Source organism: Podarcis raffonei, chromosome 1, assembly GCF_027172205.1.
Source record: "Podarcis raffonei isolate rPodRaf1 chromosome 1, rPodRaf1.pri, whole genome shotgun sequence".
Lineage (NCBI taxonomy): Eukaryota > Metazoa > Chordata > Lepidosauria > Squamata > Lacertidae > Podarcis > Podarcis raffonei.
In genome coordinates this window covers 3,542,421-3,565,056 of record NC_070602.1, presented here as the reverse complement: position 1 = coordinate 3,565,056, position 22,636 = coordinate 3,542,421, and the positions used below count along the sequence as shown (strand labels likewise).

Here is a 22,636-nt window from a genome sequence, read left to right as displayed (position 1 = left end):
GTGGCTCAGTGCCTTACATTGGCTGTCTCCATCCTTGCAACAGCCTTGCATGCTACGTCTCCATCGCTCCTGTTCTGTACGCAGGGAGCTGCAGGGGTTGGGGGAGAGGGAGACTTTGCTGAAGGCTGCAGAATTAGGTCTTGCTAAAGAAAAGAGGAAATCCCAGGACCGGTCAACGCATTTTGGTGTGCTCCCCACCCCCGCCAGTTAATTTGTATGGGTACAATTAGAGATGGAGAAGTCTGTCAGTTTCAGTTTCTCAGTTTTCTTTTCTTTGATTCAGTTCTCCACATTGCTGCATTAGTTTGCTATATTTTTAATGAGAATTTCTTAGCATTTTAGTACACTTGTCTCCTAATACACACATGCTTTAATATATGGAATTATGCAAGCAGTTTCTCCAGCACATTTCTGTGTGTTGTTTCCTGCAATAAATGCATTTTCTACATACTTCCTCCTAATGGACACATTTCTGTATAGGCTTTTCACTTCAAGAATGGCATCACTGAATTTGGGGAAGTGCAAATTTCAAAAGAGAGCCGCATTTCTGTTTGCTTTACTGTTTTGGGAAGTGCAGATTAGATAGGCTCACATTACACTGCAGACCAGATGGCGTTCCGCCCCTACTTTCCCTATTCCTAGGTGAGATCCCCTGGGAAGTTCCCCTCTCCTCTTTCAACCAACTCCCATTGATTTCAGCATGAGATTCTGCCAAAGATCTGTTCTGTCCAGAAAGCCGGTCAGTAAGTACTTTTATTGGGTGCATGGCTCAGAGGAACTCAGGAAACTGCTTTATTCTGAGTCAGACCATTTGGTCCATCTAGCTCAGTCTTGTCTGCACGGGCCGACAGCAGCTCTCCAGAGTTTCCAGATGGTGGATATTACCAGCCTCTCTGGATTGAACCTGGGACCTTCTGCATTCCAAGCGGATGTCCTACCACTGAGCTACGACCCTTCTCCTGTGGCTCAGATCTATCTGCCCTCCACTCCAGAATCCTTAAGCAATTCTACAGGGATCAACTGGTGTGTTATTCTCCCTTCCCAAGTTTTTTTCTGGGCTGGATGGGAGACGGAGGCTCTGCGGTTGGGGAAGACTGGTGTGGAGGGTGAAAAATATTCCATGTGTGTCAGCCCATAGTCTTTGCTAGCTTAGCAGGCTTTGTTGTCCAGGCCTTCAATTCCGAGGTACAGTAGTACCTCGGGTTACATACGCTTCAGGTTACATATGCTTCAGGTTACAGACTCCACTAACCCAGAAATAGTGCTTCAGGTTAAGAACTTTGCTTCAGGATGAGAACAGAAATTGTGCTCCGGCGGCCCGGCGGCAGCAGCAGGAGGCCCCATTAGCTAAAGTGGTGCTTCAGGTTAAGAACAGTTTCAGGTTAAGAACGGACCTCCAGAACGAATTAAGTACTTAACCCGAGGTACCACCGTACTCAGGGCTCAGTCCCGCCACTCGACCTCGACCCAAGGCAGGAGTTGGATGTCTTCCTTTCCAAACATGGCTGGTCTCTGTAAACTGAATGTCACCTGAGAAGGGTTGTGCTGCCTGGAGCCAGTTGATATTCATGCAACTTTTCTCTCTCTCTCCCACTCCTTTGATTTTCTAACCATATTCCTAGTTCAGTCTAGGAGATGCTTGTGCTCTCTCTCTCTCTCTCTCCCCTGCTCTGCCTTCCTCTCCTTCCCGGCCTGGTGTGTTGTGCTGTTTTCAGCTGGTCTTGTAAGTACTGGAATTGTACGTTGGAAAAAGGCAGTCTGCAATCTGGTGGAGCACCTCTGTGCACTGTGTTGGGTGCTTTGCATGTGGAAGGTTTGATACATGGCACCTTCCAGTTAAAAGGGCCAGGTTGCAAGTGATGAAGACCCTGGAGAGCTGCTGGCAGCCAGAAGGGGCTGTGCTGGGCTAGGGGGTTTGATGTGGTGTGAAGGCAGCTTCGTATCTCATAGATTGTGCTAGACTAGTGCAACAAGCTATGGGCCAGAAGACAGCGTTTGGGAAGAAATGCAGGAAATAGCACTGTGTAGGATAGGAATGGTTCGGAGGAGAAAAATCTGCCTTGTCTAGACATGCCCAGCCATCTGGCTGTATCTGCTGGAGATCTGAACTTCTGGAACTGCTAGATGAATTGTTGATGGTCCCCCAAAGCAGAGCCTGTTCTGTTCCTCACCCTCTTCCCACGTGGCTGGCTGCGTTCTCCTTTGCCAAGTTGAACTAGCTGTGTTCTAGGATTTTGTACTTCCGCTTGGTATCATTTTTCCTTTTTTTAAAAATTTTGTCTTTTGTTATTGAATCGTATTTCATGTCATTTTAGCAGTTATTCTGAGTCACCTGGAGAGCTCCTGCTTGGGCTGAAAGGCAGGGCGGAAGTGTTTCTTTCTCCTCCTCTCGTTAACCTTCAGTTGGTGGGTTTTTTTTGTTGTTTGCTGTCATTAACTCAAGAAGACAAACCTGTTTGGGTAGTGTGCAAATCTTGCAGAAGGTCAAGAATTTGGTTCCTGTTCTTCTGTGCCTTTTTAAATAAAATTCTGGACTGCAGTTCCAGAGCAGTGGTGGGGAGAAGTTGGATCTGAATCTGCTGGTAGATCTTGGGGTGGTTTGCAGTAGATCACCAATGATTTCTACACATTTTTCATAGGTTTTCCCATGTTTCCCGTCCACGCTGGTGGCGGCGCTTGCAAGAATGTTCCTGTGCAGTGTTCTCTGCTGCCTCCCTTCACTCACTGTGAAGGGAATTTCTGTACCTGAGGGTGTGAACATTAAAATAAATCATTATTATTATTTTAGTGCAAAAGATCAGAGGTTACCAGGCTTTATCAAGCTCCCCAACATGCAGCGTAGAGACTTATCCCTTTTGGGCGGGGCCGGAGGTGGGGACAGCATGCATTTCTGTTTGGTGAGGGTTTTTGTTTTGTTTTAACGCCTGTGGATACCAGTTCCTGGGGAGCACAAATGGGGAGAGGGCTGCTATTGTGTCCTGGTCCTGCTCACAAGTTTGCCCTCTGTGGGAAACAGGTCCTGACAGGCAGGGGCAAACAAAGGCTAACCAACATCTGGGGCGGGGCAAACCGTTAGCTGCGCATGCATGACGCCGATATGTACGACGCATGGGCGATATGTAGCGACGCCACACATGTGGCGTATGTAAACCAGCACCGCTCGAGCGCTGTACGGACACTGGCAGGATCCTCTGCTCAGGGCAGCAGCCGCGACTGGAGGATCCTCCACATGTGGCTGCGGTGGCACGATGGCTGCTCGCGCCGCCGTGCCTGGGGGTGGTGGGGTGAGTACCCCGTGGGGTGCCTTTTTTTTTTTTATAATGATTTTTTATTACAGATTTTTATAACAACACAAACATATAACAAATACATAAACAAACAAAAAACAAAAACAGAACAAAAAACATGTACCATTTCATATCTTAGTTTCTTATACCTTCCTTCCCCGACTTCCTCATGCCTCCCTTTTCTGTATTCCAAGTTCTTATCAATTACTCAGCAAATCTTCCCTTATTTTAATTAAAATTTAAACTAATCTTCCTTATTCTCCTTGTCTTAACCATTACTGATAGTAACCATTTACTTTCCAGTCCAACATCATTCTAACTTTCATTAATTTTGTAATATTTCTTTAAATAGTCCTTGAACTTTTTCCATTCTTCTTGCGCTGCTTCTCTTCCCTGGTTTCGGATTCTGCTCGTCATTTCTGCCAAGCCCATGTAGTCTATCACCTTCATCTGCCATTCTTCCAGTGTGGGTAAATCTTGCGTCTTCCAGTACTTCGCAATGAGTATTCTAGCTGCTGTTGTAGCATACATAAAGAAAGTTATATCTGTCTTTAACACCCCCTGGCCGACAATACCCAAGAGAAAGGCCTCTGGTTTCTTGGGGAAAGTATATTTAAATACCTTTTTAAGTTCATTATAGATCATTTCCCAGAATGCCTTAATCTTCGGGCACGTCCACCAAAGGTGAAAAAAAGTACCTTCCTTTTCTTTACATTTCCAACATTTGTTATCAGGCGAATGGTAAATCTTTGCAAGCTTGACTGGGGTTATGTACCACCTATATATCATTTTCATAATATTTTCTCTTAAAGCATTACATGCCGTAAATTTCATCCCGGTGGTCCACAACTTTTCCCAATCAGCAAACAAAATATTATGACCAATGTCCTGAGCCCATTTAATCATAGCTGATTTAACCGTTTCATCTTGTGTATTCCATTTCAGCAGCAGATTATACATTTTTGACAAATTCTTGGTACTGGGTTCTAACAATTCTGTCTCCAATTTTGATTTTTCCACCTGGAAGCCTATTTTCCTGTCCAATTTAAACAGTTCATTTATTTGATGGTAGTGCAACCAATCTCTCACCTTCCCTTTTAATTTCTCAAAACTCTGCAATCTCAGTTTGTCCCCTTCCTTTTCCAGAATTTCCCAGTATCTTGGCCACTTCGACTCCATGTTTAACTTTTTAACTGCCTTTGCTTCCATTGGCGATAGCCACCTTGGAGTTTTATTTTCCAGCAAGTCTTTGTATCTGATCCAGACATTTAATAATGCTTTTCTGACAATATGGTTTTTGAAACTTTTGTGTGCTTTAACCTTGTCATACCACAAATATGCATGCCACCCAAAAATGTTATTAAAGCCTTCCAAATCCAAAATGTCTGTGTTTTCAAGAAGCAGCCATTCTTTCAGCCAGCAGAAAGCTGCCGCTTCATAATACAGTTTAAAGTCTGGCAGGGCAAACCCCCCTCTTTCCTTTGAATCCGTTAATATCTTAAATTTAATTCTGGGCTTTTTGCCCTGCCAGACAAATTTAGATATATCTTTTTGCCACTTCTTGAAACAGTCCATTTTATCCATTATTTGCAATGCTTGGAACAAAAACAACATTCTTGGCAATACATTCATTTTTATAACTGCAATTCGACCTAACAAGGAAAGCTTTAAGTTTGACCAAATCTCCAAATCTTTTTTCACTTCTGTCCAGGTTTTTTCATAATTATCTTTAAATAGATTCACATTCTTAGCTGTCATGTTTATACCCAAATATTTCACTTTTTTAACCACAGTCAACCCTGTCTCATTCTGAAACCTTTCTTTTTCAACCTGTGTTAAGTTTTTCTCCAATACCTTTGTCTTTAACTTATTCAATTTAAATCCTGCCAATTGACCAAACTCTTGGATTATTTCCAAAACTCTTTTCGTACTAGCTTCTGGCTCTTGCAATGTAAGTACTAGGTCATCTGCAAATGCTCTCAGTTTGTATTGTTTAGCTCCGACCTGAATCCCTTTAACCAACTGGTCCCTCCTAATCATATTAAGCAAAACCTCCAGGACCGATATAAAAAGTAATGGGGAGATAGGGCACCCCTGTCGTGTCCCTTTTTCAATCTTGAACTCTTCTGTAACTACATTATTTACAATTAGTTTTGCTTTCTGTTCAGAATATATTGCACCTATACCATTCTCAAACCCTTGGCCTACCCCCATCCCCCGGAGGTTCTTCAACATAAAACTCCAAGAAATGTTGTCAAAGGCTTTCTCGGCGTCCACAAATATCAAAACAGCCTTAGTGTTTATATTCACTTCCAACTTTTCCAAAATGTCAATTATATTCCTTACATTATCCGACAAATGCCTTTTCGGGAGAAAGCCTGCTTGGTCCCCATGAATCTCCTCCATCAAAACTCTTTTCAGTCTCTTTGCTAAAATGTCAGCAAAGATTTTGTAATCCACATTCAATAACGAGATGGGTCGGTAGTTTTTAAGTTGGGTCTTTTCAGTCTCTGTCTTTGGTATAAGTGTAATGTAGGCCTCTCTCCACGTGTCGGGTGCCCTTTTCCCCTCCATAATCTCGTTACAGACTTCCTTCAAAGGTTGTATCAACCCTTCCTTCAGAACTTTGTAGTATTTGGAAGTCAGTCCATCCGGTCCTGGGGATTTGCCCAACGTCATACCTTGAATGGCATCTTCTATTTCTTGTGCTGATATCTCCTGGTTCAAAATCGTCTTACTTTCCTGCGAGACCTTTTTCAGCCCATTTTCCTCGAGGAATTGTTGTATATCCATTTCCTTCTGCGGCCCTTGTGTGTAAAGTTGTCTAAAGTAGTTCTGAAAACAGTTCCTAATTTCCGCTGGGTTACTTATGTTCTTTCCTTCCACTTCTATATTTGTTACCGTGTTGAGTTTTTGTCTCTTCTTTATTTGCCAAGCCAATAACTTGCCACATTTGTCAGCAGATTCAAAAGTCTTTTGTCTCATTTGCTTAATTTTCCACTCTAATTCTTGATTCGTCAGTTCCATATATTGTGTTTGATAAAGTTTGATTTCTCTTAAAATCTCTTGTGATTTTGGCTTCAATCTTAGTTTCTTTTCCCCTTCTTTTATCTTTTCCAGAATTTTTTCCTTCCTCTCATTTTGTTTTCTTTTCTTTAATGTATTTTGTTGTATTAGAAACCCTCTGTGGCGTATGTAAACCAGCACCGCTCGAGCGCTGTACGGACACTGGCAGGATCCTCTGCTCAGGGCAGCAGCCGCGACTGGAGGATCCTCCACATGTGGCTGCGGTGGCACGATGGCTGCTCGCGCCGCCGTGCCTGGGGGTGGTGGGGTGAGTACCCCGTGGGGTGCCTTTTTGTCACCCCCCCAGACATGGCACCTGGGGTGCACCCCCCCCCCTGTGATGCCAATGCTGGCAGGATTATGCCCTTGGACTATTCCATCAGGGCTCTCCTTAAGGTCCTAATTGAATTGCATTTGCCCTCTTCTATTTGAAGGACTCCTACAGATACCTTACTATATTTTTATAGCTGCTATTTTAAAATTGTTATTGCTTGCTAAATATGCTATTTTAGTTTCTTTTTTAAAAAAAAGCTTTTTCGCTTCTTCTGTAAATAAATTTGGTCTGTGACAGGAAAAGCCTATATAAGTATTTCCAATAAATACACAAATAAATAGGACATGGGACCACCTGCATGGTCCTCCTAGGGCGTTGTGCCTGGCAACCATTAGGAGCCTAATCCTCCATGAATCTGCCTAAATCCTCTTTTGAAGCCCTCCTTGCCAGAGTGAATTCCATAGCCATAGATGATGAGGATGATTTTATGATTTGAATCCCCGCCCATCTGACTGGCTTGTCTCAGCCACCTGGGTTGTACAGTTATTTATCTCCTTGACATCTGTTGGGAAGGTGGGTGTGACTACCAAGATGGCCCTCTGCCTGGTTCCCTGTAACCTCGCTTCTTGCAGAGAGGGAACCACCAGAAGGCCCTTGGAGCAGGACCACAGTGTCCGGGCAGAACGATGGGGGTGGAGATGCTCCTTCAGGTGTATTGGGCCAATGCCATTTAAGGATGCTCTGCCTTCACAGTTGAAGGCAGCAATCCTTCTGAATCCCAGTTGCTGGAGACCACAGGAGGAGAGAAAGTTCTCTTGTACTCAGATCCTGCTTGCTGGTTTCCCACTGAGGCATCTGGTCAGCCCCTGTGAGAACAGGATGCTGGACTAGATGGGCCGTTGGCCTGATCCAGTTTTTTCTTATGTTCTTACATTTAACTATAGACATACCTTGGGTTACAGACGCTTCGGGTTGCGCGATTTCGGGTTGCGCACTCCTCCGAACCCGGAAGTACCGGAACGGTTACTTCTGGGTTTCGACGCTTTGCACATGCACAGAGGCACTAAATCGCGCTTTGCGCAGAAGTGCCAAATCTCAACCCACGCATGCGCAGATGCGGTGCTGCGGATTGCGAACGTGCTTCCCGCACGGATCATGTTCGCAACCCGAGCATCCACTGTATAGTTTAACCCTGTATGAAACCCACAAGCAGGACTTGAGTGCGCATCAGTCCCCACCATAATCTTGAAATATACATTTGCGGTTTGGGGGAGAGGAAGCAAAATAATGGTCTTTTTCCCCTGTTTGCCTTTTTCCCTCCCCTTCCCACGGGTGTGTGTGTTGTTGCTGTTCCTGCTGTTGTTGTTGTTTCTTTCCTTGAAAAGGAGCAGGGGTGCCAGTTCCAAGAGACAGATCCCTTTAACGGTTGCGAGTCTGTAAAGTCTCTGTTTCGGCTGTGTTTTCTGAAAAGCCCAAACGCCCTCCGCGGCGATAATAATGGAGCCTGTCACGGCTCTGTCTCTCCCAGCTCCAGCTGGGGTGGTTAGGGCACAGAATCCACAATGGCCTCTGACAGAGCTTTAAAAATGAAAAGAACTACAGCTACAAAGGCCGCCGGGGCTCCCTTTTCCCCCCTGGCAGCCAGCGCTGGCTTCATATTTGCTTAACTTGTAGGCACCAAACGCCCAGATGAGTAAGGGAATACCAGTGGGTGGTGAATGACTGCATCTTGGAAATAGTTCCAGGGGTGGCCAGCACCAAGCTGTTTACTCTGCGCCTTCGCACTGGGCCTTTTCGCTTGGTGGCCGTGCAGGGCAGGGGACGGAGTGGAAGGCGCCACAGGCCAGATTTTGGCCAGGGCTGAGAGTGGGTACTAATCTGGAGGGGTGTGTGCCAGCAGTGGGGAAGCCTCCAGCCTGCCAAACTGTTCTAGGCAAGCCTTGGGAGATCCTCGTTGATGTGTTTCAACACAGGAGGGTCTGTGCAGAGCTAGAGCCAGTGTTAGAAACTAGCTAGGCGCCAGGCATGTTTTGCAAGTTGGCACAGGTCCTGTTGTGACCACGTGGAGATCTCTGGAAGCCAGGTTGGCGCCTAGGGAAAGCAAAATTTCACTTAGAGAAGGATCTGAAATATTTCCTTTGAAGCTTGAATTTGTTTTATTCTGGAGTGTTTTATGTGTTGTTTTAATGTGTTGTAAACTGCTGTGAGATTTGTTCTTTAGAATATAAAGCGTTATAGAAATGAAATGAAAAACAGCAACAACAAATCCCTAGGTTTAAGGTGCCGTTTGGCAATTAGATTGTATATTTGAGTTTCTAACACTGGCTAGAGCAGGTTTCCTTTTTTAAGTATGCATTTTATTGATTCTCAGTGTACAGGAAAGAAAAAATAAACAGTACAAAACACAAAGTGCAGATTATCTTTCACAAAATGAAGTTACAGTGCCACACAGAGTTACATCTTATCCAGGAATCAGATCTCTCCATAATGGTACATGTGTCACAGGCAGTTCAGTTAAGGTGGCAAACTTATTAACATAAGCGAGAAACATAAACCAGGTATTCTCAAACTTGCCTTCTTAACCTGACCTCTAACCACCCTGCTATGCTGAGCTAACCTCTCCGGTAACGCCATTTCCCAGACTCTGGCGAAACGGTTTTGTATCGTAAGCCCTAATTGAGCTGCAAATTCCACCCTAGCAGCCACCAATAAAAACGTTGTCAAATCCTTAAAATAACCTCCAGATTGATTTCATTTCCTAATGCGAGGAGAGCCAGTAAGTCCCGAGTTGGTTTCTGGGGACTTAAGGAATGTAGAAAGGGGGGTTATATTGAGTCAGGTCATGTGGTCCATCTAGCTTAGTATTGCCCACACTGACTGGCAGTGGCTCTCTGGGTTTTCAGACAGGGACCTCTCCCAGCCTAACCTGGAGATGCTGGGAATGGAAGCTGGCACCTTCTGCCCACAAAAACAGGTGCTCCACCGGGGGGGGGGGGAGTAAATGAGGATGTAGGGCAGGCACAAGGAACCTGTGGCCCTCCAGATGTTGGAGCTGCGCTTGGTCTTGGCGTGGCGGCAGCGCCCCCTTCTCCATTGGCTGTGTGCTGTTGAGTGGCTTGACCCAAGCGCTCCTTGGCAGCTGGAGGCCACGAGGCTTCTGCTCACCGCCCAGCCGACTTGACGCTTGCTTGGAGTCTGCGTTCCGAAAGCAGCCTTGCTTCTCAATCTTTAAGCGAAGGTGGGGCAAAAGAGAGGCAAGTTATAATAATAATAATAATAATAATGATAATGATGATGATGATGATAATAATAATAATAATAATAATAATAATAATAATAATAATAATATCATCTTTATTGTCATTGCCCCCTCTTGGGGACAACGAAATTACTTGACTGCTCCATAAAAACACTAATTAAACAATACAGTATAGTACAGCAAGGAAGATTAGATGACTTTCAAAGTCCAGGCTTCCCATTCAGGGCCGAGATCGCTCTGGAGAAGAAGCTGTTCTTAAGACGGCTCGTTCTTGTCTTCATCGTCCTGTATCTCCGTCCCGACGGCAGGAGCTCGAAGAGACAGTGACCAGGATGCGATGGATCTTTTACTATGTCCAGTGCCTTCCTATGGCACCTTGTGGCATAAATCTGCTCTAAGGTGGAGAGTGGGCAGCCAACAATGCTCTCTGCTGCCTTAACAACTCTGCACAACCCCATCCTGTCCTGGGTAGTACAGCTTCCGTACCACACACATAAGCCATAAGTGAGCACGTTCTCAATGGCACAGTGATAGAAGGCAAGCAGCAGTTTCTGCGGAAGATGGTTTTTCCTTAGAACTCTCAAAAAGTACAGTCTCTGCTGCGCCCAAAAATCTGAACGTTGTTACCCTCTCCACACAGACCCCATCAATCAAAAGTGGCTGGACATTCGTAGCCCTTGTGGTTTTGTGAAGATGTGTGAGCTACGGAGGAGACAAGGCCATCCATAACCTTCCTTCTCCTCTAAGGAAAAAGCAAATTCTGAACACAGAATTGGTATCTACAGCCACAGGAGGCGCTGTAACTCTCCAAGCGGTTTGACTTCACCCCCAAAGGCACGCTCTTCCATATTGTCTCCTGAGACAGGCAGGTGCCAACCATCAGAAAATGCAAACCAATTTATTATGTAGTCTATCCTGAAAATGGAGGGCACAGAAACAGTAGAAGAGGAGGAGTTTGGATTTGATATCCCGCTTTATCACTACCCGAAGGAGTCTCAAAGCAGCTAACATTCTCCTTTCCCTTCCTCCCCCACAACAAACACTCTGTGAGGTGAGTGGGGCTGAGAGATTTCAGAGAAGTATGACTGGCCCAAGGTCACCCAGCAGCTGCATGTGGAGGAGCGGAGACGCGAACCCGGTTCCCCAGATTATGAGTCCACCGCTCTTAACCACTACACCACACTGGGACGGGGAGCGGTGGCAGAGGGTCTCTAGAAGCAGAGAATCGTAGTCATAGGGGGCTGAAGGAAGGTGATGGGAGGAGGGGTGAAGAGGGGTGCAAGCCAGCAGAAGAATTAAGCAAAATGGGAAGCTGTGTAAATGTGCCTCATTTATTCAGGAGACTGACCTGGGTTTGCATCTACAGTCGTACCTTGGTTCTCAAATGCCTTGGTACTCGAACGTTTTGGCTCCCGAACACCGAAAACTCAGAAGTGCCGTATTTTTCTGTGTATAAGACGCCCCCATGTATAAGACGCTCCCTATTTTTTGAGCCCAAAATTAAGACATAAATAATTGCAATGTTCCGTGTATAAGAAGACCCCCCAATTTCAAACTTAAAAATTTGGAGAAAAATATAGTCTTACACATGGAAAAATACAGCAAGTGTTCTGGTTTTCGAATGTTCTGTGGAACCCGAACGTCCAATGCAACTTCTGTGGCTTCCGCGGCTTTCAGTTGAGTGCAGGAAGCTCCTGCGGCCAATCAGAAGGCGCGCCTTGGTTTTCGAACATTTTCATAAGTCAAACAGACTTCCGGAACGGATTACGTTCGAGAACCAATGTATGACTGTATATAATTTAAATCAGAGGGGAGGAAATGGAATTTAGCTGCAAGCTAAGCTGGAGATGATGCTTCAATGCTCCTGGGCAGGCCTGCACAACTTCTGATTGGCCAGGGCCAGCAGACATTCACTATGGTCTAGCAGGGGCTCCTCACACGATTTGAGCTGGTGGATTCAGGTTGTATAGGCCTGGGAAAAAGGAATGAGATGTCTTATGCTGATAGCCAGTGTGGTCAGGCTAGGACTTGGGAGACCAGGGTTCAAATCCCCACTCAACCATGACGCTCACTGGGTGACCTTGGACCGGTCACTGCCCCTCGGCCTAACCTCCTTCGCAGGATTGTTTGTGGGGATTAAATGAGGAGGGGGAGAACCATGTAAGCCATTCCGAGCTCTTGGGAGAAAAAGGAGGGATATAGATGCAAATAATAGTAGGAGTAAGAAGAAGAAGAAGGCATGGGCACTGTCTTCCTAATACTTGAAAGGACCATGGCTCCATCTACCCCGGACCCACTACAGTATATTCTGCAAACAGTAATGGACGCTAAAGGCAGGCAAGTCAGTGGGCAAATGGAGGGAGAATGTTTTGAGTATCGGTGGTGAGCTGAGCAATCCCCAAAAGTGGCAGGTAGAGAGCTCACACCAGGAGGACAGAATATACAGCTGGAGGGGGAGGTTGTTGATCCTCACCATCTGATTTCAGTGTCCCCCCCCCATTTGGGGGGGGTGTTTGCTCTGTTTTATGGACCCTGGGATCCCAGGATTATGCCCTAAATCTGCCAGCCCAAGCTTGTAGCTTTGCTGTTATCTGTAGCTGTAGAGCAGGCTCCTTGCAACCCCTTTATTTAATTTTATTCATCCTTTTTTGTGTGTAATGTTTTATGTGTGTTTTTTTCACTCTTTTATCACTTGCAAAGGACTGAATGTACCCGGGTTTGGCACAGATATCATGTGCTTCCTGCAGGCAAGGAAGGAAGCAGCTGTCTTCCTGGATTTAGGGTCACCCTCGTCGTCCTTTCACCCTGTTGAGCAGTCAGGGAGGCAGTGGGGGGTGCAGAAGGGGTGGGTGGGGGTGTGACCCTGAAGGCCAGGCTGGGATGTGGAGAGGGGCAGAAGGAAGACAAGAGCAGGAAGGTGCAAGCAGCGGGGGGAGTAGGGAAATAAGACTCTTCTGCATCATTTTTCAACTGAGAGCACATTTGCAAAGCTAAGCAGAGTCCAGTGTGGTTTCAAATTGGATGGGGGACCACATGTTGAGATTCCTGCATTGCAGGGGGTTGGACTAGATGACGCTCGGGATCCCTTCCAACTCTACAATATGAAAATCTCAGCAAACTTATTAAAAACAGAAAAATCAGAGCAGCAGATTTAAAAATGCACAAGCTAATAAGCCAGCAGAGAGCTAGATTGGCTCTAAAGACCATCCAAGAGAGATGAGCAGCAGGAAGGTCAAAAGTCAGAATCTTGCTGGAAGGGAAACGTTTTCTAAGTGATGATGCAAGACCCATAAATAAAGAGATGTTGCGACCTCATGGGGCAGGGAGTTCCATAGGCTGGATGTCACTACGAATCACCGCTTCACTTGCCTTTTCTATAGTGGCCTTGCTTTTTATATGGGTAGCCCCATTTCTGTACGGTACGGACTCGACATCTGCCAGGGAGGTCTATAGCAGTGAGAGCGTAATGTGGTTGTGCATGTGTAGCCACTGTTCTGAGTACAGTACAACCACATCTTACACACGGATTTGGTTCCAAAGGCTCCACACTTAAATGAAAATGCGTACTCTAACCACCTCCATGTGAGCATCCCAGGCACTGGCTCTGGAAGATTAGGGATGTTCACACAAGATTTCAAGGGAACTTGGACAGCTCCATGAGATCTCGCAAGAGCATCCCAGGACCAGAGTGCCGACAAGGCCTTGCCCCCACAAGCAAGATGGAGAGCTTAAAAGCTCTTTGTGTGCCAGGAAAACCCAGAGCAAAAAGAGCTTTTAAGCTCTCTGCCTTGCTTGCATTTAACTTGTGAAGTTTTAACCAGCCGGCCTTTAACTACTGTATTTTTTGCTCTATAAGACTCACTTTTTCCCTCCTAAAAAGTAAGGGGAAATGTGTGTGCATCTTATGGAGTGAATGCAGGCTGCGCAGCTGTCCCAGAAGCCAGAACAGCAAGAGGGATTGCTGCTTTCACTGCGCAGCGATCCCTCTTGCTGTTCTGGCTTCTGAGATTCAGAATATTTTTTTTCTTGTTTTCCTCCTCCAAAAACTAGGTGCGTCTTGCGGTCTGGTACATCTTATAGAGCGAAAAATACGGTACATTGGTTGAAATCACACAAGTTAACTGCACCTAAGATGCACTTGTACTATAGTTGTGGCTTGACTGCCAAAGTTTTAAGTGATGAGGGGCCTGTGCGTGTCCTACAATGTTTTCCTGCTACCTGGCTGTTCATCCCTGCCTCCTTCATCTTTCTAGGTAGCAATTTCCCCAAATGATGCACACAAGCCTCTTGGTTTAACACACTGATTTACATTCCTTTGCACTCTGCTTAAATCTGCTGTCATTCTGTTTTTTCCTAGGCCAGAAATGTGCACAGCGGAGAGTTGGCTGCAGTAAAAATTATCAAGTTAGAACCAGGTGAGCTCTTTCTTTCTTTTCTCTTCTTTTTTTAAAAAAATACTCATTTGTGATGGATTTGTTTCCCTAACAGCCTGCCTATCACACGCTTAGTCCACAGTGCTTTGGGTAGCTTTCCCTTTAAAGGTAAAGGTAAAGGGACCCCTGACCATTAGGTCCAGTCATGGCCGACTCTGGGGTTACGGCGCTCATCTCGCTTTATTGGCCGAGGGAGCCAGCATGACTAAGCCGCTTCTGGCGAACCAGAGCAGCACACGGAAACACCGTTTACTTTCCTGCCGGAGCGGTACCTATTTATCTACTTGTAACCCACCCACCCCCCGTTTATCCCCACAACAGCCCTGTGAAAGTAGGGTAGGGCGGCAGGGGTTTGAACCTGCTTCTCCCTCATCCATCTCCACCGTTCCACAATACTGTGCCACACAGTGAGGCTGGTTGGACTGAGGGGTTTTGTCTTAACCAAGTCGGCTCAAGGGACTCCTGGCTCAGTAGGTAGCTGAACCCAATAACATGCTCAGGTAACAACATACATCTATCAGTTTGTTTGCTCTACCATCCTAGCTCTTTGTGGCTGTCAAATTGGCTGAGTTCCCTCTGCCTGCCTCTCTGTCTCTGTCTCACAGCAAGACTTTGTAGTAGCAATCCATTCTATTCCTATGAAAAGAGGTACGAAAGATCAGGTGCTCAGAGAGATCTTTTGACTCTTAATTCATAGCACAGTCAACAACTTCTGCTTGTTTGGTGTTTATTCTTTGCTAGGTAACAGTCGCAGCTTCATTTGAGCGGGGACTCTCGTTCCTGGGGTGGTTGAATCAATGAATAACAGTACTTCTGAGCATGTGCAGGGTGTATTTCCTTCCCCATTGGGTGGCCCAAACCAGAATACATATGAGCTGTGAATTGGAAGATAAAAATCAAGCCAGGGCAGATACCATTTTGGAAGTTAAACACCAATATGTAAATGCCCGTGTACAATGCAGAATGTAAGAGTCATTCCTTATATCTTGAGTTGCTTTGGCATGCGTCGCCAGTGACCTCGTCTTGCTGTTGCAGGGAACTGTGCAGTTTTCATATTAGGTCTCCTGGGATCTCTGGTGAAACGGCTGGGAGATTCTGGTATTTTAAGATCAAAAGACCTGCCTTAGAATAAGTTCCAGCTATTGGGTGGTGAGCACCCGGCCACCTTCGGTTGCTTGTTGTCCTCCAGTATTTCCTAATCGCATAAGTGGAAGAAGCTCTGTGCGGCTCATAGTCATTGACTTTGTCTAATCGTAATTGTCGTCTGTCCCCCTGCCATCAAATATGCCTTGATTTCATTTTGTGATATAGAGGAGGCAGCTACAAACCGCAAGAAAATGGATGACAAATATTAATACAAGGACAAAATAATTGTAATAGAGACTGTTTTGTGATGGATAAAGATATAACGCAATAGGAAAGGTTTGAGTAAAATCACTGTGAAGGTGAAGGTGGGAAGTCGACTTATGAAACATTGTACAGTGGTACTTTGGGTTAAGTACTTAATTCGTTCCGGAGGTCCGTTCTTAACCTGAAACCTGAAGCACCACTTTAGCTAATGGGGCCTCCTGCTGCTGCCGTGACGCCAGAGCACGATTTCTGTTCTCATCCTGAAGCAAAGTTCTTAACCCGAGGTACTATTTCTGGGTTAGCGGAGTCTGTAACCTGAAGCGTCTGTAACCTGAAGTGTATGTAACCCAAGGTATCACTGTTTTTGATCTGAAGGTTATTGTGAAAACGTTTGGAAAAGAACAATACAGTGGTACCTCAGGTTACATACGCTTCAGGTTACAGACTCCGCTAGCTCAGAAATAGTACCTCAGGTTAAGAACTTTGCTTCAGGATGAGAACAGAAATCGTGTGGCGGCAGCGGGAGGCCCCATTAGCTAAAGTGGTGCTTCAGGTTAAGAACAGTTTTAGGTTAAGAACGGACCTCTGGAACGAATTAAGTACTTAACCCGAGGTACCACTGTACAATAAAAGAACAATACAATAAAGGAGAGAAAAGTAGGCTATACAGCAAAGCTACAAATACTTAGCATTACATACCTTTTGGCGGGAGAAATGGAGGCAGTGAGAGATTTTACTTTCTTGGGCTCCCTGATCACTGCAGATGGCGATAGCAGTCACAAAATTAAAAGACGCCTGCTCCTTGGGAGAAAGGCGATGGCAAACCTAGACAGCATCTTAAAAAGCAGAGACATCACCTTGCCAACAAAGGTCCGTATAGTTAAAGCCATGGTTTTCCCAGTAGTGATGTATGGAAGTGAGAGCTGGACCATAAAGAAGGCTGACTGCCGAAGAATTGATGCTTTTGAACTATGGTGCTGGAGGAGACTCTGGAGAGTCCCATGGACTGCAAGAAGATCAAACTTATCTATTCTTAAGGAAATCAGCCCTGAGTGCTCACTGGAAGGACAGATCCTGAAGCTGAGGCTCCAAGATTTTGGCCACCTCATGACTCCCTGGAAAAGACTCTGATGTTGGGAAAGATTGAGGGCACAAGAAGAAGGGGACGACAGAGGACGAGATGGTGGGACAGTGTTCTTGAAGCTACCAGCATGAGTTTGACCAAACTGCGGGAGGCAGTGGAAGACAGAAGTGCCTGGCGTGCTCTGGTCCAGGGGGTCACGAAGAGTCGGACACGACTAAACGACTAAACAACAACCACCTTTTGGCAGAAAGCACCTCAAAGCTGAAGTTGTAAAGTGTCATAAAATTTTATATGAGTTATACCAAGAATCATGGGCGATCGCTGTCCTGAACTGTTTCCAAAAATTCAGCTGTGAGAGTGGCGGTTGAGTGAGCCCTTTTGACCAGATCACAACACCAGGAGAGACCACCAGATACCCTCAAACTTGTCAGTCTTAGGAAGACCTTTATACCAGCAGTAATCATGGTTGAAAACAAAACCCAAAGCCAGGCGAGCCAAAGGCCATTGGTGCATCTTGCAGAAGTGAATTCCATAAGTTAATTATTCATTGTGCAACAAGCAGTATTAAGAAATAAAATTCCCCCCATAAGATTAATCATGTCTGCAGGAAAAGGACAACATTGAGCCTCAGAGAGTTCATGCATCCGATGAAACAAGTTCTTTCCACAATAAACAGTTTATATACTGTGGCGAGGATCTCTTTCAGCTCATGTAAACAGGGCTGTGTTAGATGCACCCTTTGTCTGCGAATCAACTCCTTAGTTCTTGCTTTCTCATTGAAAGGATTTCCTCCTCCACCCTTTCAGCCAAAAGGGGTCTTCTGGCAGTTCCCTCACTGCAAGAAGCCAAGTTACAGGGAACCAGGCAGAGGGCCTTCTCGGTAGTGGCGCCTGCCCTGTGGAACGCCCTCCCACCAGATGTCAAAGAGAAAAACAACTACCAGACTTATAGGGGACATTTGAAGGAAGTTTTTAATGTTTAACAGACCACTGTATTTTAATACTTTGTTGGAAGCCGCCCAGGGTGGCTGGGGAGACGCAGCCAGATGGCCGGGGTATAAATAATAATAATAATAATAATAATAATAATAATAATAATAATAATAATAATAATAATAATAATAATTATTATTATTATTATTATTATTATTATTATTCCTGCGGCTATCATTTGTTTTCACTGTTTTTAGTCCTGAACTTTAAATTGTTGTAGCCTGGGGCCTGCTGGTGAAGGATGGGTAATAAATTTCATCGTCATCATAATTGTCACCATCCTAGTTTGTCCTGAGCCCACCAACCTCCCCCCCCCCAAATATAATCTTCAGTTGACCTCTGAGGCAGAAACATCTCCTCCACGCCACCCATTGAATTTCTTTCCTCCGCCTTAGACATTCCCAAGGTCTCCTCGCCAGATTCCAGGAGAATAAAACTGGTTTTACAGCCGGAATGTTTTGTGAAGTTTCCGTGATTATGGGACAAAATAAGAGCGAGGCCTGTCAGAGAGGCACGTTGTCTTGTCTGTCTCCTCGCAATCCTACTGCCTGCTGCTGCTGCTAAGCTGACTTTTCTGTCTGGTATTTGAGGTTTTGCATTCAGCTTTTGAGCCACCGCTGCTATTTACAAGTTTCCAGGCCTGCCTTGGAGCCAGGGGTTGCTCTCTTGGGGCTGAGCTGAAGGGCCTGTTTCTCTGCTGCAGGGTTCAGCTGTGGTGACACAGTGAGAAATAGAAGCCCGTGCAGCCAGACAGCCTCATTTATCTGCACAAGCCAGCAACTGCTTGCTGTTTTGCTCACTCTCTTGCATGTGGGATTCAGAACTTCCGTTTTCGGGGTTTGTGGCTTCCAAGCAGACCCAAAGACCTCGTATTTAAATAAAGAAATGCGCAGCGTTTTAACTCGAGCAGAGCTGACACGGTTGGATCCTCCTCCAGCTTATTATTTGCACAGCGCCATCGATGTTCCGGTGTTCCTTGCAGAGTTTCATAGGGACATATAAATGAGTCTCTGCCCCCAAGGAGCTTGCAAGATGAAATAGACAGTGGGAAGGAGAGGCGAACAAAGAGGTACACTGCTCTCGAAGGAACTTGGTTCACTGTAAAATCTCCCATCGGGTGGGAAATGGAGGAAATGCTTTTGAAACTTGGAGGCACTGCAAAGCCTTACGTAGCATGCAACCGTGAGCATTTTAGGGAACGATTGCCCAAGTTCGCACGTTGATCCAGGTCCTCTGAAACGAACCATGTAGCATTGGGGCAGATAGGCGGAGCTACGAAATGGGAAGACTCTGGTTCGAATCTTGCCTCTGCCACCAGATAATATTTGGAAAGCAACCTGCCCACCTTCAGTCCTCCACCTCCAACATAGGGATACTAATATTGTCCTTGCTTACTGGGTGGTTGCAAGTATTGTAGGCGCTGTTCTGTCTTTGGAATGCGCTGGACACTCTGGAGATCTGAAGGTTTGGAGTCAGACCACTGGGGAACCGCCGGCGTTCCTGAACTACAGCTCCCAGCAACCATAAGAGAGGGTCAAAGCTTCACCACCCCTGCTTCAGCCCCACATTGTCTGATGGGGTTTGTAGTTCAAAGCATTTGGAGGGTGCCAGGTTGCTTTGAGGCCTCAGGCAGAGAGAGATTTTCCGCATCGCCCTGCCTACCTGGGTGCCTACCTTAGGAGGAGATGCTAAGGGCTGTGTTTGGGAGTTTATGCCTACAAAGGAGGAGCTTGTCACTTAACGGCATCTCCTTTACTAAGAATGCAACTAATGCTTCCATTATTACTTTGTAAGAAAGCAAATATGCCAGTTCTACAGTTCCTGTTTGGGGTATGTGGCTGACACATTTGGCAGTGCTCTGAATCCGTTTTACATGTGTCCTGAATTATCTAGGTGTTGGCTTGTGCTCAGTTAATAAAAAGTTGGGCAGAAAAGCAGCCTTCTTTCTCCTCCCCCAGTTAAGCTGTGGATGTTGAATTCGAATGTTACCAGCTGTTAACGCTGATTCTGAAATTAGACTAATGGGAATCTTTGCACTGTGCCATGTAACTGGAGCTATGTGCGTTCACTGTGCATATGCCCATCCTGTCCTGAGAATCTCTGCTTTTATTTTATTTTATTTTAAAAAAACAAACCCAGAAGGAATTGTAAAAATAGGATAGCTGTGTGTCACTAGCTTTTTGGCATGAAGCTAGCCCTCAACATTTTAAAAAACACAACGCTCTCGGATTATCTGGAAGCAGAACCAAAAACTCGAAGGCATGAAGCTAGCCTTCAGCCCTCCAAAAACCACGAAAGAAGAATTTGGAAACATAGAGGCAAGAAATGCGAAGCTCCAGCTCATTCCCATTTTTCAGGGTTTGGCTGAGCTTGTTGTATTTGAGGGCAATAGGCTTTTGAATGGGGCCATTGTGCACAGGAAAGCCATTTGTCTGCGTTCTGGCTGGGGGCTCCTCATCTGCTTTCCTAAAAATGACGTACAGATGTTGTTTATGTTCAAAACATACAGCTCAGCGGTGGCCCTGGCTGAGTCCCTCCCCTGATCAAGGACGAGGATGTCAGAAGGTCGTGATCTGCGTGACTTTTGACTTCTTCGGGGGCTTTCCCCATATCTGCTCCTCGTCTGCCTGGGTAGGGTGGAGGGAAGCTGAAGGCCACAGCAAGACTGCGGTCAGGATCCAGTCAGTCAAGACACTGGATGCTGTGCCTGGCAGGGGATCAAAAGCTGTTTTCAGTTTCCCCGCTCCATACTTGTTGACGGTTGCTCTTGTCTTGGTATTTTGCTTTGGACGGCGTTTATAATGGGCGAGAAGCTGGAGACCAGCTTCCTGTTGTTTGCTGGATTGGTGCTGCTGAGTAAAGCCAAGTGGGTAGAAGGGCCCAATTCTTGGGGGCGGAGGAATTGTGGGATGGGCATGAGTGAGAAGAATGCTGCTATTATTATTATTATTATTATTATTATTATTATTATTATTATTACTACTACTACTACAGTGGTACCTCGGGTTACATACGCTTCAGGTTACACACTCCGTTAACCTAGAAATAGTGCTTCAGGTTAAGAACTTTGTTTTTTTATTATTATTATTTTTATTAAAGGATTTTTTTTTAACAACAAAAACATAACAATACAATACAATAAACACAACAAACAAACAAATAAAAAAGCAAGTATAATTTCAAATCTTATTTTCTTGTACCTTACTTCTCCGACTTCCTCATGCTTCCCTTTTCTGTATTCCAATTTCTAATCATTTATTCAGCAAATCTTCCCTTATTTTAATTTAGTTTAATCTTACTTATTCTCCTTATCTTATCCATTACTAATAGTAACCATTTATTTTCTAATCCAACATCATTTTAACTTTCATTAATTTTATAATATTTCTTTAAATAGTCCTTAAATTTTTTCCATTCTTCTTCCGCTGCTTCTCTTCCCTGGTTTCGGATTCTGCTCGTCATCTCCGCCAAGCCCATGTAGTCAATCACCTTCATCTGCCATTCTTCCAGAGTGGGTAGATCTTGTGTCTTCCAGTACTTTGCAATGAGTATTCTTGCTGCTGTTGTAGCATACATAAAAAAGGTTATATCCGTCTTTAACACCCCTTGGCCGACAATACCCAAGAGAAAGGCCTCTGGTTTCTTAGGGAAGGTATATTTTAATACCTTTTTCAGTTCATTATAGATCATTTCCCAGAATGCCTTAGTCTTCGGGCACGTCCACCAGAGGTGAAAGAATGTGCCTTCCTTTTCCTTACATTTCCAACATTTATTGTCAGGCAAATGGTAAATCTTTGCAAGCTTGACTGGGGTTATGTACCACCTATAGATCATCTTCATAATATTTTCTCTTAAGGCATTACATGCCGTAAATTTCATCCCGGTGGTCCACAACTTCTCCCAGTCAGCAAACATAATGTTATGACCAATGTCCTGAGCCCATTTAATCATACTTGATTTAACCGTTTCATCCTGTGTATTCCATTTCAGCAGCAAATTATACATTTTTGACAAATTTCTAGTGCTGGATTCTAACAGTTCAGTCTCCAATTTTGATTTTTCCACCTGGAAGCCAATTTTACTGTCCATTTTAAACACTTCATTTATTTGATGATAGTGCAGCCAATCTCTCACTTTCCCTTTTAATTTCTCAAAACTCTGCAATCTCAGTCTATCCCCTTCCTTTTCCAGAATTTCCCAATATCTTGGCCATTTAGACTCCATATTTAACTTTTTAACTGCCTTAGCTTCCATTGGCGACAACCACCTTGGGGTTTTGTTTTCCAACAGATCTTTATATCTAGTCCAGACATTTAGTAGTGCTTTTCTGACAATATGGTTTTTAAAACCTTTGTGTGCTTTAACCTTGTCATACCACAAATATGCATGCCACCCAAAGATATTATTAAAACCTTCTAAATCCAAGATATCTGTATTTTCAAGAAGTAGCCAATCTCTTAGCCAGCAGAAAGCTGCCGCTTCATAATAAAGTTTAAAGTCTGGCAGGGCAAATCCCCCCCTTTCCTTTGCATCCGTTAGTATCTTAAATTTTATTCTGGGCTTCTTGCCCTGCCAGACAAATTTAGATATATCTTTTTGCCACTTCTTGAAACAATCCGTCTTATCCATTATTTGCAATGCTTGGAACAGAAACAACATTCTTGGCAATACATTCATTTTTATAACCGCAATTCGACCTAACAAGGAAAGCTTCAAATTTGACCAAATCTCCAAATCTTTTTTCACTTCTATCCAAGTTTTTTCATAGTTATCTTTAAATAAGTTCACATTCTTAGCTGTCATATTTATCCCCAAATATTTCACTTTTTTAACCACAGTCAACCCTGTCACATTCTGAAACCTTTCTTTTTCAAACAGTGTTAGATTTTTC

General features: G+C 44.8%; 1 protein-coding gene across 2 annotated transcripts in view; it reads left to right on the top strand.

Annotated features, from left to right (window-relative positions):
• MAP4K5 (mitogen-activated protein kinase kinase kinase kinase 5) overlaps positions 1-22,636 on the top strand; it is a 96,490-nt gene that overhangs the window by 21,405 nt on the left and 52,449 nt on the right. For both annotated transcript variants that reach the window (XM_053387425.1, XM_053387354.1), the window contains exon 3: positions 14,244-14,301. In XM_053387425.1, the coding sequence (XP_053243400.1) occupies positions 14,244-14,301 (58 nt within the window). The remainder of the gene's footprint in view (positions 1-14,243; positions 14,302-22,636) is intronic.